Here is a 20,768-nt window from a genome sequence, read left to right on the forward strand (position 1 = left end):
TCTCAGAAAAAGGAGAAAGACTAAGCAAATGCAACTAAGCGTGTTTGTGAGGCTAATGCCCTAACTCTTCAGTGATCAGTAAGCCCTATTTCTAAGCACTGTCATTCACCATTTAGTAGCATCAAATACCCTTCAAAATGCTCCCAAAGCCCTGCCCCCAATAAAAGGGGCTATAAAGATAGAAAGAGCTTAATAAGCTCACTGTTCTGAGAAGAGCTGAGTGAAAAAAAAAAAAAGAAAAAGATAACTCAATAATCATTTTCACCTTTATTCTCCCTCTTTACAAATGTAATATTAAAAACCAGAACAGATTACAGGTACTATTCTGCAAGTCAGTTATGACACAAAATCCTATTTCTGAAGTCTAAGAGCAGTTTGTACATTATAAAGAATTTACTTACTTGTTGCCGAATTCTTGGGTTCCACCTGATGTAGTAATTGACCCAGAGCTCTAAATGACGCATACTGGCTACTGGATAGAGTGCTCGATTTAGCTCTTTAGTATAAAAAGGATTGATGTATTTAGATTTTTCACTGTTTATCAAAGACCATAATGATAATGTTTTCTCAGCCACTTTCTAAAATGAAATTGAAATAAGAACAGTAAATATTTAAGCAAAAACAGGAAAATAATCATAGAAGCCATAGTTACATTCTAAAATTAATACACTTCTTATTTACATGGAAGCATCATAGTCACTGTACTAGAAATATTCTAAAACAAGTGCTTAACAAACATTTCAGGGACTGCACAGTCTTTAAGCTACCAAAACCAAGGAATTTACCACGCAACTATCCTATAACGAGAATAAAGCCAGTTCAAAACCAGTCATATAAGGAATATAACCAAATACAATAAAAGCAAAACTTTTTGTAATCATCTAGAGTTGAGACAGCAATACAATTAAACAATCAGTGGTTTGACTAACCTCTTTTTCTCTAGCAGACTCACTGTTATACAAGAAAGTACCAAATCGGCAGCTGTACAAGTGATCCAGGATTGTGATCAAGAACTGCTCATTGAATTCAAAGGCCGTAGGAAACTAAAACCAGAAAAGGCAAATTCATTCTTCACATCGTAAAAGTAGGGAGAGATGCACATGCCCTGGTTAAGAGGCTAAAGGTGGCATTTAGAAACCTGAATACATATACAAATAATTTTTAAGATAATACTTTCATATACTTTATAGCAGAGTAAGCGTTCAGATGACATAAGGTATTCAACTGTCTCAAACTAATCACTGAAAAGAACTCTTCTCAAGATGTTCTAACTGCCTTTAATTTCTAAAAAGAAGAATAAAATACAGACTGGTTAGTTACATTTTTACTAGGAAGACAGAAAAAGATACCACACTGCATGCTTTATAGTGTGGCACCATACTGGAAAAATAAGGGTTTAGCTCCTAATCCTTGGCCCTGAATGGACCAAGTGTGCTGCTTTGTTTCATTACTTACTGAAAATACATTGTTTAAATCACAGCACTCAACAGCTCCTAAGCTTCCTTTTCAAGCTTTGACAAAACAACATTTGTCCCTGCAGTTCAAGGGACAGCTTCACAAAAATGGTGAAATGAAACAACAGACCCCATTATGACAGCTGGATGCAGTTCCGGTAAAAGCATTCTGCTGGGTCACATCACAATATGTTTCTGTGAGATGCCCATATCCAAGACACATCAGCCTTGCACGTATAGCCAATGCCTTGTTAAGCAATATAACTACAGCTTGTTTACCACTTTTAGAAACAGGGCAGAGAGACAGTATGGTTTAAAAGTAAATACACTCTTTTTGACTACAGTGTCAGAGCAGAGGGGTACGCTGTCCTCTTCAAGTACTTTTTTTTAATATAAATAAAGAGCTATGTTTTTATTTTGGTAATCTCTTAACAATGTTAGCCTCTGAAGAATGATATAACATACCTGTTTAGACATCTGCCACACACAGTCAATAAACTGAAGAAAGATGGGCGACCTGTCTGCATCAGCATGATTTTTGTCACCGTGGCCTATTCTCTGAAATGAAGCAATAGAGCCTCCTGTTAATCAAAACAGTCTATTTTATGGCCAATAGCCATTGTTTCTTATTTTGTGCTAGAATATTAATGCTTTTGTAATAGAGCAACCTGTTCTGATGATTTCAAAATTAGTTACTGCACCAAGGAGGAGAGATTCAGATATACAGAAATACTGCAAATCTGTTCCAAAGATATCTGAAAAAAAATTCCAAAGTGATAATTGGTCCTGTTATAAAAACCTGCTAGTTATCAGAGAAGCAGAATTGTTGAAGCATCCACTACTTTGCAAATAATCAAGACACATTTAAAACGATATTTACGTAATAAGTTTGTCAAAAGCCAAGTTATATATGTCTTCTTTTGTAATTTAAGCCACTGGAGAACCTAGATCAAACTATCCACACAGATTCTCCTCTTCCCCCTCCACACACGAACCTAAAGATTCGCCCTGAGGCAGAGAGTAAACATGAGTGAGCTCAAAGAAACGTTCATGTTCTCAACAGAAAATTGATGCACATTTTTGAAGTCTGGGTGAGCTGTTTATTCTGAGGAGTCCAAAGTATCAAGGGAATTCTCCCCACAGACAAAAAGTAGGTTTGGTAAAAACTGTTTTCTTCCTTTTCACATTTGATAGCTGAGAACACAAGAGATTCAGGTAAAAGATTCTATTAACTCCATAATTCTGCTTGAATATACTTGCCTGGAGGAGATAAAGGAAGAGCATGTATGTTGAATTAAGATGCTGTTTATCTGCCTGTAAGATAGCAGGCTTAATGTCTTACGGACGCGAAAAATGATAAAACCAGTACAGTACAGATAAAAACAGTACAATAACAGAACTGAATGGCAGGGAATAGAGGGAGATGAGGGATTGTAGCTGAACTCAGTCAACAGTAGCAAATGACTAGAAAAGCATATAGGGAAGACAAACCAAATTTGCCTCCTTGCTCTCCAGTGTTCATGGTTTAAGATACGTGGTACCTGTTAACAGAGTCATACACCTGTTCAGTAAGGAGTGAAAGTCCTTCCACTTTCACTGTGGTTAGCAGTTTTAGGATGTCTGAGTATCTTCCATCTATAATTATGTCTACATCTCATATTTCTATATTAGACTGCATTATTAAAACCACATCCCACATAGCAAGCAACTTTATCATCTGGATAGCGCACTAAGTTCACTACACACAGAAAAGCTGGGGTAAGGAATTCCTTTTCAACAAGGAAACTTCTTATGTGCTTCATTAGATAGAAAACACAGAGAGGAACTTTCAAGCAGTCTACTATTTAATTATTTGTTATTAAAACATCCAAATTCCAACCCTGGTAACATAAAAACATGAAGCTTGCTCTAACCCAGACAATATAACATCCTACTCTTCTCCAACTCCCCACTTGAGGGAAGGCATAACAACAATAGTTTCAGAAGCGAGGCTCAGGAAACGCTAACTGCACTGGAGTGCCTAGTCCTCACTATTAAAACTCACAGCTCTGTCAAGTAATTACAAAACTAAAATAAAGCATGTATGATCAAAATACTTTCTGCTAGCATTGTTTATTGTACAGAACACTCCAGAAAAGGACTACCTTCACTATAAGCTAAACAACTCGTCAAATCAAAACATACATTACCCTCAGAAAACAGCAGATGGCTAAAGCAGAGTGGCTTCAATCATTTCCAAAGATTAGTATTTAAGCAAGCAAGTTGGGAAAATAAAATGACAGTTTAGGCAAAAGCAAGCTATTTATATAACCCTTATTGCTGCGACATTGTCAGAGATGAATCAGTGGACTGAGCTAGTCACCTGAAGGGGTGTAAAAGTCTGACCTCAGTAAGAGGAGAAAAACATTATTTGTTGAGAGAGAACAAACTCCTCGATTTCTCAAACTAAAATGAATGGTTTAATAAAAAGAATCATAGATTATTTGAATTTATTCATAATGGTGAGGGACACGCAGATCTCTCTTTTAAAGCTTTGTGTCAAACCATAACATATGCGCTAGGCTACAAGTCTCCTAGTCATACAATCTAATTTTATCTGCATCACAACTATAATGTTTTTAAAAATACAAAATAAAATATGAGAATAAAAAGATAAGCCAGTGTTTTCCTGTGGCTGTACAAAAACAGAATACTTCAAAGGTTTGTATAACGTGTCACTACCAGAAGACTACAAGTACCTACACAAAAGACTGGACTACAGCAGATATCACTCCCAACAATCAAAATGCAAATCTCCTAAGCCTCCAAGCACCTTTAGAATGTCAGATCAAAGACTGCCAAGCCTACAAGCACACTTGAACGGTGAAGTGATTCATGCTGAGTGGCTATACATGAATTGCCAAATGACTGAGACACTCTTCCAAATGTAAAATGCACATGAAACACACACACAGATATATTTTTTCATTTCTTGATTTTTCCAGATTACTTATTTTCCCAGTTTTAGCAATATGAAGTAATACCTTTAGAATATTCCACCAGGGACAAATTGTCTATACCAATAACCTCTACTGAAGGCGCGGAAACTCCTTACTGTGAATTACAAGGTTCAATATGAACAAGAAACACTGTTGTAAAGCTCCCAACTTATGTTTTACGTTTACATATTCCAGTACACTCTCCCTGGCAACCTATTCTGCTTCTCCAGGTTCCTCATATAGATTTCCTGGTTAAATGTTAGCTGCCAAAGTTAAGAGAAGTCCCACTAGGACTCTGAAAAGTTTCCCAACGCAAATATCCTTGATTTTGCATTATACAGGGATAGGTTATTAAGGACTTGCTATAGAGAATCTCTACTTAACTTTCTAAGCATCCAGAGGACAACTGAACAGAACTAGAGCCAGCATTACCAGTGACAGCCTCTTGAGAGCTATTATGACAAGTTTAGATACTTGGGAAGAAGCATTCAAAACATCACTTAAAAGACATTGGCCAGATTCATTCATCTGCCTCTCATGACATTCAAAATAGTCCTAAGGGAGGGTGAGGGAGAAGCCTCATGTCCCAACCTTACTTGATCATCATCTGAAAAGTTTGGGAGGACATAATTTTTCTGCCTTCTCATTCTCTTTTCTCAATAACCACAGCAACCCTAGCAATTCTGTGTTTTCAAAAGGGTGTAAAGGACAAAATATGAGTTCTCAGAGAAATAGCAGCAAAAAAATGTTAGCCAAACAGGTCCAAAACCTAAAGCTCTGCTCAGATTTACCTGGAAATGTTTTAAATCACAATTCCAAAATAATGAAAAGAATTAGCAAACCTTGACACAATGAGTAGTTGAACATTTCAAGCTTTTCAGAATGTTAATGTTGCATGGTCCTTGCAATTATCTTCTAATTCTTACCGATGCAAATTTGTGTCCAAAGCTTATCCACTCCTTCTGCACCAGAACTTCAAAGCCTTCAATTGTTCTGTAGTAGCTGTCTAGCATCAGCATGGCCAGCGATGTTAGCTGTGCTGTCCGGTCCCAGCCATCACTGCAGTGAACCAACACCGAGCTCCTTCCCAAGGATACTTTGTCTGCAACCTGAATAGCTCCTGTCAAGACAAGCTAGCAAAGAGGAACAGACACCGAACAACACAGATTAGTGTTACCATCCTAACAAAAAGAAATTGATTTCTTTCTGTCTACACAGTATCTAAATTGATACTGTTTCCATTACAAGACTTGAAGAGCATGGTGTAGTTAATTGGAAAAGAATTTTCTAGGAGATCAAGTAAATTTCTTGTATAAAAACAGAGAAACAGATTGGTCCACTAATCCCTTGGTAAGATCTAATTTATCTCACAGTAAATTCTTCAAAAATGGGGCAGAAAACAGTAACCTTGATAAACCAAAGAACTTAAGCTTCTTTTTCAAAGAAAGAGAGGATTTCCATAGGATATACTCTCTAAAAATTCTGTATTTCATTTGGCCCCTTTCTTTGAACTAAATTACTGAAATATCTCAGTTGTTGGGAAAAGGAACTCGTACCCTACTAATATGCTTATTTTCGAAATATTAACTTAAAATGAAAATTTAATTAAGTAGGATTCATTACATAATACTCTAAATACTTTTGCACAGCTGTACTTGAGGCAAAAGGTTCAAAGGTCAACTAGTACGAACACTGGTGAATTACCAGTTTAAGTATTTTATTTGTGCTACAAGATGAAAATTACAAAATTTACAAAGAGGTTTACAAGATCTATTTACAAAACCGTAATTCACAAAATGAAGTCACATACATACTGACAACTACACTAATTACTAACACTGTGACAGTTATCTGTAGTCCAGTATTGCTAGAAACCAAAATAAATCAGTTCTCACACATGTAAACACAGACTAACAATACGTTCCTCTATTAAAGACTGACATTTGACTTGAGGCAGACAAATGTTAAATTTCACCTACTGTGGCTTAGTAGTGATCTCTCATAGCACACTCTAAGACTAGCTGGCAAAAAACTAACACTGAGTGATGCTGTTTTCGTTGTCTGAGTAGTTCGATGTGTTCCGGATCAGGACTACCTCAAAGTCTAGCAAAGAAAGCAAGTCTGATAGAACACGTCTGGATGAACGTTACTCCAAACAGCATAAAGTTACCTTTATATGTTCTAACCAATGGGTTGATTCCAGACTCGACAACCAGTGTGATTCTTCCACATTAGGATAGACAATGTCCTTCAACTTCTTCAAAGATTCCCGCATGACATGAATATTATGAATGTCCAGGAAGAAAAGTTCTGCATTAGGATATGCATCTTCACCTTCATATCCGCCTCCAGTTGCCTACAAACAAGAGATTGAAAATTAACTTTAGTCAGATATACATTGTTGTAGCAGCTTTCCAAGAGAGCAAGAAAGAACTGACTCATATTTATACTTATTTTGCAATTGGGCAATATATAATTTTAGTTGTGTGTTTAAAACACCAGTCTCAGATACAAGCTTTGGAGAGGCAAATGCTGGAGAAGAATACTTAGGGGTTTCCTTTGTCCAAAAGGACAAAGTGTATTAAGTACAGCACATGGCCAGAAAGATATTCAAGGTACTCCAGCTAGCCTAATTCCTTTCAAAACCTCAAGGGAGTAACCCTAAAAGGGAAAACTAATTTATTTTAGGTTAACACTAAAAGGTTGTTTGTACTATTGGGCCTGCAGACCTTGAAATAGGATTGAACTAGCCAGGTAAAGGACAGCGCACCAGCATCACAGCAGTCAGGACTCACACTGCTTTGAGAATAAAAAGATATTTGTACCTTCCTCATTACTTTCGAGATTCATAGTGGAAACAGCTTTTCCTTGACCAACTGACTCTACAATGTCAATATTTTTTTCTTCATTCATGTTCACTTTTCCCACCAAGGATTAAACAAACTCATGATTCTGAACACAAAAACATCCACTTACTTCCTAGTTAAATTAAAATCCAAAGTACATCACACAAAACAGCAATTACTCATAACGTACTAGATCACCACAAATAAAATTGCTCTTTTCTTTTTTTTTCTGTACCATTTAGAAAGCAATTCAGTAAAAAAAAAAAAAAATTGTCCATTTTGTTACTTACCACTACTTCAAAAGACAGCAAATATCAGGTTTACCAGTGCAAATTTGCTACTAAAAAAAAAAATACCTTTCTTGTGTTCAAACTGCCTAGTTGTTTACTACTAAAATTGAATTGATATTGGAATAAGTTAAAATGACAAAATGTTTGGCCAAGTAAAATTAAATTTAAGAGTTCAGTTAAGAATATGCTACATTTCATTCAAGAATTAAGTTCAAGAATCTTAGATTCTGTGTCTAAGAAGTAAATTAGTAATAACATTAAAGTTTTCCTTAAACTAACTTTTCTAACATTAAATTTTATTGCTGAAGACGAAGCATTTAGTCTTCAGCAATAAAATTTAGCATTATCTTTACTATCCTTAGTATTTAGATAGTTAAGAAATTAAAGAGAAGTAGAAAGTCTATTCTACTGCTGCTCTCCCAAAGCATTTAATCACCACGACAGCAGAGGATGTGCCTGGTCACAGAAGGAAGTGGAAAAACCACATGTATTTTAGGACACAATGCCACTGATGAGGTTTTCTGAAGATAGCTGCAAAATCACAGCATTTCCTGCAGACAGCAAAAACATGCCAAGCCATGAATTACGATACATAAGTTTTGCCTTTATAAGCCATTACAGCCATCAACTACACATCAGACAACACCCTACAGGATGTCTTTCTCCATTAGCACCACCTACATTTCTGTATAGCAGCACAGTATCTCTACTCTTTGCTCTCTATCTCCTTCCTCAGATGTGGGGGTATTCTCAGAGCTGTCAGGCTCTGCACTAAAAGAAGTAATGATTGTATTTTTCTCTTTCCTTTGAGTATTATGAAGTCCTGGTGAGGAATGATTGTAATTTTAGCATCAGGGCTGCTGCAGCTCCTACTGACTGTGTGGTCTTGACCTATGTACAAAGAACACAGGAATGCATGAGTAGCATAGCCCAGGGTTTTGCTTATACTAATCTTCACAGCTGTTCAAGAAAACTTTTTTCAGTGCTCATCAACACTGGCTTGCACTCTGTATGTCCCTCAGACCCAAAAATGCACCCTACTGCTTTTACTGCTCCGATTGAGTATTTCATATTTAGACATATCAGGAGTTAATTAAAACACATGGGTGAAATACATAGGCCATTTTAAAAAGCTGAAAACTGTGCTTCATACTTCAGTGTGTGGATAGAGTCTGGCCATAATACCTCTTTGAAATAAAAGGGGTAAAAATTTGAGTTTGTCCAACAACTGGGAAAAAATTTAAGTTAATGTAAGAATTGACATTCCTTCCACAAAGCAAACAGAAGGATTACATGTTTTGTTCACCCATAAGAATTCAGTGTGCAGAGGATAGTACAATCTGTAGAGTAAAATGCAAGCAATTGAGGCAGACTCAAAATATAAACCATCAGATTAAAGCCTAGCCAAACAGTCCCTAGGATAGAGTCTCTGAAAGAACGTGTGCTATACTAAAAAAAAAAGGCCTTTTTTCTTGCTTAATAAATTATATTCTCTATTATAGAGAAGAGGGCTGTAAAGGTAGAGATGCATGCGTTCAAGTTGCACAGAGCAAAACATTAACATTATTGTCCCTCTTGAATTCATTCTGAAGCAACTTAACATTTGTTCCATATAAACCTCCTAGAGGCAAACAACTTTTACCATTTCATATTCCTTTCAGCACAAACATTGAAGAGGAGTTGTTCTACTAAATTAGTGTTCATGTTGTGCCAAAAAACTATTCAGAAGCTAGAATTCCTTCTCTCCCAGATAAGCACACTCACCATTTCACTAAGATCTCAAACCCTCTTGAGCTTGTGTCTCATGCTCTTTGCTATGCAGACACACAGCTTCACCAGTAAGTACTGAAGAGCATGTCCACTTAATTTGTGCTTGAAGTTCAGTGGGTAAGGGACTATCCTAGACATGAACGGAGTGAAGTTGGTACATTCTCATATGAAGAAAGCATTAAACTTACGTCCTTCACCGCCTCTCCCTAACTAGGCTTTTCATATAAACACGGAGCGCATCCATGTCTGCTGTCCTCTACGCCAAATACAACACTGACACGCTGGGACTAGCATGTGAGTATGCCTGAACAATCTGGTCCTCACCAGAGTTGAGAGGGGGCAGAGGGGAAATTAAGGCACAGGGACACCTTTTCTTCCTGAAAGGTTGATGACCAGATGATCTTTTGAAGTCCCTTCCAATCTGTGTTGTTCTATGATTCTGATCTCATTTAGGTTTTGACCGCAGATTAGCAAAGAAATGGTCACTTTGTCAGATGGAAACACTACTTCTGTTACTCCGCTTACCAATTACAGGCACCTAGGGAAGAACAGGTATCTAGGTATCCAAGATCATACTCATACTGCTGTTTAAAGTGCAAACCCCCAAATTAACTTATTCATCACTTTCTCTTTATTTGATGGATAGGTCTGAAGTGGTTCATGTAATGGTTAGGAAGAACCAAACAAAGGACACCTATCACTGGGCTTGGCTTTACGCACACAGCCTTTCCAGGACAGAATTTTCCCAGGGGATACGAAGCAGAGCGGTGGCTTGCCCAGAGGCAGCATGTCATTCCAACAGAGGACATGCTCTACAGCTCAGCCTACATCTACCACACAGCACAGAGTGTAGTCTCATTTCAGTCTCATGCTAAGATCCATGCTTGCCTGATATCAGACAGGGTAAAGCGTGTCTGGAAATCCACACATGGTCCTAAAACTCTGTTTACAATCTACTTTAGGCACTCATGTCCTTTCATTGCTTTTGGCCTCAGTATTCGATTATGTAGATATATATTTGATTACATAAATTTATCTACATTAAGATTACTACTGCTCCCACAAACCTCCTCAGAGAAAACTTCAAACCAAATCTCCTCCCCACTCCCTTTCACAAATTATTAAGCATCTGTTTACCTTGTTTGCAACTGCATTGACATTGGGCCTAGCATCATAGATGGTCAGTTTTGAGATCTGCCCATTAGCCTCCCTGATGATATCAAGATATCTTTCATCATCTTTATTCCGCTTGCCACTCATTCCAACAAGGGGTTGACTGCATCGCATAATAACAGCTTGAGTCTCTGGGTGAAACCATGACAGAACCTACTCACATGGCAAAAAAACATTAGAAGAAATACATGTTATTAAAAATTATAACTTAAATTTTAAAGTTACATTCTTTAAAATAGGTAATATGAAAATTAACACTTTTAATTTTATTTTCTCAAAAGATAATCCCCAGACATCTCAACTGCTTCCACTTTAGTCTCATAAAATTTAATAATAATAATAATCTTTAAACATGTAAGAGGATGAATTCTTTTAACTCGTATTGAAGTTATACTAACCTATCTAACCCAGTGTATTTTAATATTTTCCTACAAGTCTTCAGTTGCACAAATAATTCTGAAAAGCAAACTGGAAACAAACATAGCAATGCCTGCTAAAACTAAGAAAAAATTCATAAGAATGAACTCATTGTAGAAACTGTGACTAAGATGCTCCAATTCTACAAGAACAACTTTTCCCTTTATTTAGAATAAGGAAGGAAAGTTGAACCTTTCTGCAGTATCTCGAATGTTTCCCCTTCTCTTTAAAGCACATTTTGTTCCTCAGCCCTCTTTACAAAGAGGAGGCACTGGAGCAGAGTGCATGCTGCCTTTGTTATTCTTCTGAGCCAGAGAGGACTTAGCACAAACAAGAGATAGTGAGCTGCCCAGGGAACAGATTGCAGTGCAAGAGATTAAAGATAAGACCCCAAGAAGCAGGCAAAAACCTCCAACTTCAGCGTTGAAGAATATTAAGAAACAGTATTCTCACCCAGTCTGAAAGTTGTGGGTTATGGAGTAAAAGAACATCAGACTTAAAAAAAATCTTTAGATTCACTTCTGAAATGCAACCCTTACTCGCTTATCTAGAAAGGAGACCTGTCAGTGTGTGTGTGGGTGAGTATGACGGGTTATTTCCTGACAAGAATAAAATTACTGTTATGAAGGAAATGACTCTCACTGTACAGGCATACAAAAGCCCAGTCATGAATTTTCAGATGACAGAGAAGATACAGCTAGGTTATAAGAACTATATGCACACACTATACATTTAACAGATATATATTATACATGCTATATATTATACACATAAGTGTGTGGGTATAGTAAATTTATAATTATAGGCCTAGCCTGTCAGTAAATATCATATCTAATAAATATGTATCATATTGAGTTTCGCATCTGTTTGAAATTAACTGAGACTGAAAGCAGCTTTCTGATACTGGCTAAGAATCTAGCACCTCTTCTGAGTTTGTAATATTGAAATATTAGTTAAAATAGATTGTATTGTGATAGAAGTTAATATTTTCTGTAGTGTTGTAAAGACCTGATACATAAATATTCTCTTAACTCGAAGAATTTTAGTTACAGAAATACACCCAAAAAGTCAAATGGTTTTATCTTAAATTCCGCAGCCCAATTTAAAGGACTAAAAAACCCAAGAATTCACCACAGAGACTATGCATGAGGTCTTATTTTAGGACTGACCATTGGAAATATGTTTAAATGTCATGTGGTTTGCTTACAGAAGGATGACATTTGCTATAACTTTTTATGCGCATTCAACAACAGTCAAACCAGTACAAATGGCAGCCTGAGGCTCACACTTCACTAAGAAAAGTGAATTTGCAATGCTGGCAGTTGTTACTAGAAAAGTCAAGTTAAAACCAACAAAGTTGGAATGGGTGTTTGTTGTGGGGGAAAAACGGAAGCGTGGCTTGGCCAAGACACTAGTTTCAAGCAGTAAAAACCGCCAGCCAATCAAAACTATTTTGCTGTGACCATTTCCAAAAAAAGCATCTTCTGTGTTGTGTTCAGCAAAAAGTCTTTTGGCTGCATACTTAAAACTAGCTACACTCTAAGGTGACTTTCAGCACATAATACTCACCGGGATTCTATTTCGGGACCTAAAGGCAGCAACTTTCTTGAGATCATCATCTGTTGCATTATATGGCACTACTAACAGCGATGGATATGTGTCACACAGCCCGTAATGTTCATTGATAAAAGTTACTCGCCACCGTTCATTAGGCAGTCCCTAAAATGTAAAACAAAGTTTTTCAATGTATTTTTGGCTGTACAAATAATAATTCTGCTCTTGAATTTTACATGACATTACGGCCACATGGTGGCAATAACCTACCAATTTAACCTAACTACAGTAGTGTTTCAAAACAATAGAAGAAAAAAAAGATTACAAGGCCACACAAAATAGCTCATTGCTGATGGATTCACAGCCTTAAGCAGCTGTGTAGCTATCTCGTATACTTACAAACACAATTCTATTCTTATAACAAGCTTCAAAATAATGATTAAAACTAGTAGATGTATTTCTTTAACTGTGGGACTGAGGAAAGAAAATTGCCTTCTCGCCTCCCTCAAAGCTCTACCTTTCCATTTTGCCTGATGAGAAGAGACTAAGGTCCCGAAAAGACAAGAGGAGGAAGTCTCATCTCAACCTTTCTTGTAGCCTGAAACTACCTTCAGGTTAAAATTAAGATGCAGGGTAGCTTTCTTATTGAGAAACAACTTTTAGTTGCAGTCTGCTCAGTAAGGCATTTCACAAACAGCAGACAGGAAACTGAGAAAGACTGATAAGCTCTCCACACATGCACAGTGGGGTTTGTGTGGGTGTTTGTAGGTTACTTTTTTTTTGGTCTTAGACCTCTAAACCTTGAACCAAAAAGCTATGGAAGGTGGAAAAAAAAAAATCTAAGGAAGTTCTTATTGTTTGCTATTTAATTAAAAAAAAAAATCATTTAAAGCAAAAATAAATTGCCTAAAAGAGATTTTAAAATTAAATATATCATCCTCTTGCATTTACATTTTTCCCCAAATCACCTAAAGAGCAAGGCAGAATACTGATAGACATATAAATAGCTTCCGTAAAGCAACATTGTTTCTAAAATAAGCACTTCAGGAAGAAGTAGACCAAATAAGAGACCAAATCAAATCTCTATTTAGGACACTGTAGTTACATATTGAGCACATTCTCCCCGCCCCCTGCTCACTTAACAGTGGCACATTGTGAGAGGTGTCATAATGTCCTTCAAAGAGCAAGGACTACCTTCTTGTGATATTCTACTTTTTTTTTTTTTAAAGATTCCAGTGTTCGTTTATTTTCTTTACTTTTTTTTCAAGTTGTATTTCCATCTCCTCCCACTCTTAGCTCCCCCCACAAAAGAGTTGATAAGAGAAATGTACAATCAATAATTCATCTACAGAAGTTGTCAGATACGAAAGCACCAGGCAAATGTAACTTTTAACTCACTTGTCTCCTGTACTCAGACATTGGATTGTACACCATCCATCCATTTTCAGAAAATTTTTCTTCATTTACAAATGCAAAAAAAAGCTGTAGGATGTAAAAAAAGCTCATTAAATCAAACTGACTGAAAGTGGCAAATAGGAGGGCTCATCATCAGTTATATCCTAATGCCTGCTACAAAACAGGACTGACTTTTCCATCTCAGCCTCATTCTCTCCATTTAAATCTGGTAATTTATAGGACTGTAGAACAAAGAGCAAGAAGTAACAATACAGATCTGCTAATGAAATAATGAAAGTGTGACAATAGTTAAAGCAAGAAATGACAAAATAAAAATTACAAAGCTTAAACTGTTTAATTTTTCTTTTTACTGTCAAGAGGTTGAAATGTTTTAAAATAGTTTATATCAGTTTGTTTCCTGTATTGCACACATCCTCACCAAATAAACTACCATCTTCTCACAAAAGTTTCTCAAATAGGTACAGCTGCAATTACTACATAAAATATTAGACGCTAAATTGAAAGTGCAAAAAGGTTTTAATTGCTGTTCATTGCCATTAGGAAGCAGCCTTCTTCCTGCACCCCCTCGCCAATTGATCCTTACTAACAGAAATGCAGCTTTCTGTAAAACTGCGTTAAAATTACAAAGCTGCCATTGAAAATGAAACAAAATATGTTGTTCGCAGGTTACATCATCTACTTTTCTCTTGCTTTGTTGCTGACTCTCAAGACTCATTTATCCGACACGGCATCCTCACCCAGGATTCTGACAACCTCCTCAGATCGTTTAGCTTCCTTCTCCTTTCAACCGATTCCAAGTGGGCTGTATTACCTAACCAGCCCCTTTTTTCCTTGGCTTGTTTTTACAGTTTATGATGAAAGCAAAAGTAATGTTTATTTTAAGAATCTCCTTCATTGAGAAAATTTATTTCGGTGGCTTATGAATTCTTCAGATGCCAACTGAAGCATGAAACCAAGTTGTTTCAAAGAAAAGAAAACCCAGAAGAGAATGTGTTGTCCTGAGCTAACTGAGCAACAGCAGTCAGAGCAGAAAGCATTCAAGAGCTCATCACAGCTCATTTGTAACAAAAAAAAAGCTGAAAGTCTCCTAGCTGTTCAAAGACATTAAAAGAAGAAATGGAATGCTAAACTGAACACCCCGAATCTGCATCATTTTCACAGGTGTAGACCTGAACTAAGCAGAAATGCAGAAAATCTGTCAAGAAAGAAAAGAAATCATGTTTCTAAAGTGCCGTTATTACATCTACAGAGGTAAGGCAATGCTTGGGAAGTGCAGCACAGGCCCAGATGGAGCTTTCTTTAGGTCTGTCTTAAGAAGGCAGACCCTTATGGCTCAAGGGGACTCTGTTCAGCCTAATACGTTACAAAGGTTTAAACAGTGAACAGTTCTAATCAAAACACAGAACTAAATCCCTCCAAAAAGAGTTTTTTTCCTCATGTATTTCAAATCCACAAATATTTCAAAACTACGTTACTGCTTACACAAGATACTTCATCCTACTAGTTTTAGAAACTGGAATTTTAAATTATATCAGTATTTTAGAGCAAGTACCTTCGTTGCTAAATTTTAAGAATTTGCAATTTAAATTTGCAATCGCAAAAACAATACATTTTCAAGTTCTGTTTTCTGAATGTCTTCATTTTTAAAGGAGTATGCCTTCAGCATAAGAAAACATTATGAATTCTTTCCACTAAGCAACCTGCTATCAAGTGGGATGGAGGGAGAGATGAAGAAAGGAAAAAGAAAGAGGTGGACATCAACTGTATCAGAAAAAAAAACCCATTCAATTAGAAGTAGATGCAAATACCAGAAGTTAAGCCGGAAAAACTCAAAAAGGTTGTTTGTTTTAACCAGAAATACGGCACGACAGGAATATCACTATCCAAAGCAGTAGACGCAACCGATCTGCTGAACTATAAATAAAATATAAATAAATATAAAAATAAAATATATTAAGTTAAATTAATTAAATATAAATTAAATAGATTAATATTATTATATATTAATAAAATTAAATTAAATATAAAATATAAATATAAAATATAAATAAATAGCTACACACAAGAACCATCCCCTCCTCCCTATAGGAATTTGCTACATCCCAAAGAGCAACTATGCTAAGAATTCACCAAGGAACCAGAGACAAAGGGGAATCTTACAACAGTAGGAAACAGAAACACTGGAATCCTAGCAGATCACTTAAAAGATATCTCAAAGGCAGGAATATGTTATTTAAGTTGCTACTTACTGCAAGTTTCCTGTTGAGAACCTAAAAATTACTGAGCTTAAGCCCTGATAAGTAAAATACGTAAGTTTATTACACTGTACTGTGATAGCTGTTACATAGAAGATTTTACGGATAAAAAAATAAAGATGCTGCTCCAAACTAGAAATAAACAAATAGCAGCTATGCTGCTTATGTCACCCACAAAATAATCGGCAAGAAATCTGATGGAAAAAGTGTATTTTGTTTTCAACTTTTAAAAACTAGGGTTACTTTTACTATGCTTGAGGAGATGGACAGAATACTTTCTGAAGGAAGGAATGTCCTACTATGTACAACATGTTTCATTTAAAAGGCTTGGCTACAGCAGCTTTACCACATCTGCTACAAAACCTTTCAGTCACACAACCCACAATTAGGCTATTAAACTTGACAATTAAGCTTCATCAGTTCTGTTGACATGCCAGGTAGTGCAAATTCTTCTTATGTTGCTCAAGAAAAAAAAAAAAAAAAAAATCATTAGTAGCACAGATCAACCAGCAAAAATCTGAAATAACAGAACACCACAATGATGCAAAGGTGTATGGAGCAAAGTTTGGACTTAGATTTTTATATGAGCAATTCAGAGGAAACTCTTGAAGTATACTCCAAGATGAACAGTATTTAAAAATGAACGATCTAAAAACCTGAAAACTAAAAATTATTTTTCTTCTGCAAAAGCTGACTAAAAATTTATATACACGCATTTATATGTGCACATTGTGTACAAACTGCACAGTTAATCTCGTTACTACAGAAAGTCTTACTCATTGTACAGAAGGCATTAAAGATCTCAGTTCCGCCCCCACCACCCCCAATGGCCTTTGACTTAAGACTTAATACTTCAACACTGGAAATATTCTGTGAAGACAGCCTGAACTTTAGTCCAGGCTAAATGCTAGAGTTTGAAATACAGCAACACCCCCACCCTACCTGACGGCTGTCTCCCACAACAAAAATATACAAAGCAATATATAGAGCCAAAGACTAAAAGTGCTTCTCTTTCCACTCTGACAATCATAGCACGGTTCTATTCCAAAATATACATTTTAAATTAATTTCTCAAGAGAAGATTTTTGAACATTCACATCCACTTAAGCAGCTCGCTAGATGAAAGTAAAATATGTATCCCTGTATGTATTCCAACATGACACAGCAGGAAAGTCAGAGCAGAGGAATGTGTATTTAAAACTCTGCATACATTTTTACTTATTTCATACAGTTCTATTTAATTTCAAACTACAGTTTAATTTCAGTGTAACAAGCAACCCACATTGATAACCATTTTAATACTAAGAATGATATACTTAAGCAAACATATACTTGGATACAATTGTATTTCTTACTTGCATTAGTAAAAGCCATTTTTAGCACACATCTGTACATTATTTTTATTAGAAACAAAATGTGACAATGAGCAGTGTGAAATAATTTCTATTGAATAATATTTTTCATTGAATCAGACCTTTTATTATTCTGATGCACCAAATTGACAAACCCCATTATAGTGAATAAATCAATATGATAAATACATATCTAGATCCCAGAAGTTTGTTGTACTTCAGGTAAGCTTCACACCTGCACTAACAACCAACATATTTCCACCTTTCTCCTAAATAACCCAAGCTTACAGATTAAATGCAGCGTGTTTGTATTTATGTGTCTTGATTAACTTGACACTGCTGAAACTTTCACATTACAGTGCACATAATCTGAATGCAATTCTACAGCAAGCAGGCAAATGGGACAGAAACATTATGGGAAGAAGAAATTATGCCATTTACAATATATTCTGCACAGGTTCTCATATTCCTTGATGTAATATTTTAGAGCTGCTATCTTAGTAAAAATAATGGGTTAGCTTTTTTTGGATACAGGTTCCTTCAATATTAGTGCCCCTCACAAACACACACACTTCTTGTGTCAGGGAGAAAACAGGGAAGTCACTTCACTGCCCACGGGCATTTAGCACGGACCAGCTGGGTCCTTCAGGGTTCGGAGGGCAGAGGAAGGTCAGAGAAGCAAACTACATGGGCAGTTATAGAAATTGGATGACTCCACAAAGCAGAAAAGCCCTGCCAACCTCTCTGTGTCATTATGCACTCAGGCAAGCCGTTCAAATACGAGAGTATAATAAAAAGTTGACCAATTCCGTCACATACCTTCTTCACACATCTTTCCTTCCCTCCACATCTATGGTACACTCCTGCAAAACCCTCCCTCTCCCTAAACAATACTTTAGGTACCCTGAGCCGCCAACCCTAACCTCCACCCATTTCATTCTTCCCTCCACTCAAAATTTCCTTCCCTTCTCTCATCCTTAATCCCCTCGTCTACACAGGCTCTATTGCACTCAGCCTATTTTCTCAGGAATTAAATCAACTGCAGCTTCATTAGACATGTCAAAATTCCACAAACGTGGTTGGAAATTTTAATAAAAAAACTCAAAACCTACACACAAGAGACATTCGGGTTCAGAACAGTATTGCAGTAAAATACAAGTGTGTTCTCTGGGGTTTTTTTTAGATTATAAACAGGCTTTTTTAAATCATGGACATATAATCAGAAAGTACAACTGTGGTTTGTAGAGGTATACCTGAGCCAACTCTAGATTAGTCTAGTTGGATACTAAGTGTGAGCAACAGTACAAGTTTCAGGTAGACTACCTGCTCAATAAATCCACCTGAGCTGGCCTCTCTCCTCTCAGCACTGAGACCAGCTAGCCAAAAGCCACTTGAATAAAGCATAGATTTACCTTAAGTTATAGTGACTACTGGTTTTATCTCATATCTTGGGTTCAAAGTGGGATAGTTTGCAATTATTTCCAATGTACTGACCACATCTGTTCTAAGTTTGATGGAGATTAGTGCTGCATGTCTGATGGAAGCCCATCAATTCCTATTAGTCTATCAACTACTTAAACATCAGTTTCAAATTCTTTTCAGTTGACACGGGAACTGGAAAGAAGAAATTAAGGAAAGCAGTAAAGAGGTAAGAAATAAAAAAGTATAGTAAATCACTACTCAGAAAACTTACAGAGTGCAAGACTTGTGACTTATCAATACCTGTAGTTGGTAAAAACAAGTAAGACTTATGCTACATCAGTTAAGACTTTTGCAAAAGCAAATTAAAGCCTCTTTGCATAAAACGGATGTAGGATTTTATTGCAGATCTGTAGTCCAAAAGCAGAAGACTACTACTTCACTTGAAGTAGAAGGTTACTACTTCACTTTATTAAAGGCTTTCAAATCTTGTAACATTTTTGGTAAGTTACTTTTTATGCTTCCCCGTGCAAATAATTGTTTACTTCCTTGCAGGTGCTAACTCACAGCTGCAACACACACAGCCTCTTTTTCAGTCCCCCTAAGTGCTTGCTTTCAATATTCAATTTATTACTACCACTTTGCACACAAAAATAATACGTGATACACCGGTTCCTCACAATACAATGTAGTTCTGCGAGATGAAGGAGAGAGCAGCTGCAATCTGACAACACACTTTGGCAAGCAATCTATTTACAAATAGTTACATATTCACTCTGCTTATGGAATCATATTATATAAACACATGTTCTACTTGTATATGTGTTATACGCTCTTGTACAATTTAGTAAACATATGACCAGTCTTTACACTTTACAAAAGAAGAAAGCAGCAAAACTAGAACAAGAAGGTGTTACACACATGCAAAGAAAGTAAATTGTTTTTTCTATTTCTAACTTAGAAATTTATGATTTTCATAGATTATAAATCACTAAGCTTTTACTCAGTGAAAAGGCTGTCAGGTTTTCAGTACATTTAAAAACGAAGATATCATTATCCTTGCCTTATTACTACAACTCAGTCAGTTATGTCTTACCTGTTCATCTAAAAACTAAGATCAGATACTGTATTTACACAATTAACTTCTGATCATTTGCAAATAGTGTAACCTTACACCACTACTGCACTGAGGCTGACATAAGTCTTTCAGAATGAAGCCTCAAGATGTTTTTTGCAAAATCAAGTTCTCCATCAGACAGGCACCTCTGCCAGGTCTCACTGCCATCTAAAATTGTCTTTGTAGATCCAATAGCAACACTGGCATGATTTGACTCTCAGATATTTTAAATTACCAAGATAACTAGCTACATCAGGAATAGGAAAGGCCAAAGTCAGATGGCATGACCAGCATGACAGCAGGGTGTTGCATGAAAAACTGGCATTCCCACAGAGCTATCATGGTTAGAAATAAATACATATCATGCAGGTATTATGGTGGCAAATAAGATTATAAAAATGATGATGTGTATTTTCAAGATAAAAATCAGGAAGTGAAGCAGCTGCTGTGCAGAAACTAGACTACAGAGACTAAATATATCTCATCTTTTGTAGGGTTATTTCAAACAACTTTGGAGGGTTTGGTTTTTTGTTTTGGGGTTTTAATTACACTTTAAAAACACTTTCAGCAATTATTTTCTTTCAATCAGCACAAGTTTGCAAATGCAACACAGGATTAAGGATAGTAGTTGTTTGTGCCATGTGAACTAAGCTGCCAGTCAGATAAGCTATCAGATTTCACATTATGTTATTGATTCAAGGAGATCTGAACCCAATCTATGCTCAAA

At 36.3% G+C, this 20,768-nt stretch overlaps 1 protein-coding gene across 3 annotated transcripts in view; it reads right to left on the minus strand.

The window, feature by feature from the left end:
* Positions 1-20,768, minus strand: part of MTM1 (myotubularin 1) — a 46,062-nt gene that overhangs the window by 5,206 nt on the left and 20,088 nt on the right. For all 3 annotated transcript variants that reach the window (XM_086756618.1, XM_086756616.1, XM_086756617.1), the window contains exons 8-15: positions 13,881-13,964; positions 12,498-12,647; positions 10,476-10,664; positions 6,603-6,788; positions 5,359-5,565; positions 1,920-2,012; positions 930-1,043; positions 402-578 (exon numbers count right to left, since the gene is read on the minus strand). In XM_086756618.1, coding sequence (XP_086612744.1) covers positions 402-578; positions 930-1,043; positions 1,920-2,012; positions 5,359-5,565; positions 6,603-6,788; positions 10,476-10,664; positions 12,498-12,647; positions 13,881-13,964 — 1,200 coding nt within the window. The remainder of the gene's footprint in view (positions 1-401; positions 579-929; positions 1,044-1,919; positions 2,013-5,358; positions 5,566-6,602; positions 6,789-10,475; positions 10,665-12,497; positions 12,648-13,880; positions 13,965-20,768) is intronic.

The sequence above is a fragment of the Chlamydotis macqueenii genome, chromosome 11 (genome assembly GCF_036417535.1).
Source record: "Chlamydotis macqueenii isolate bChlMac1 chromosome 11, bChlMac1.mat, whole genome shotgun sequence".
NCBI lineage: Eukaryota > Metazoa > Chordata > Aves > Otidiformes > Otididae > Chlamydotis > Chlamydotis macqueenii.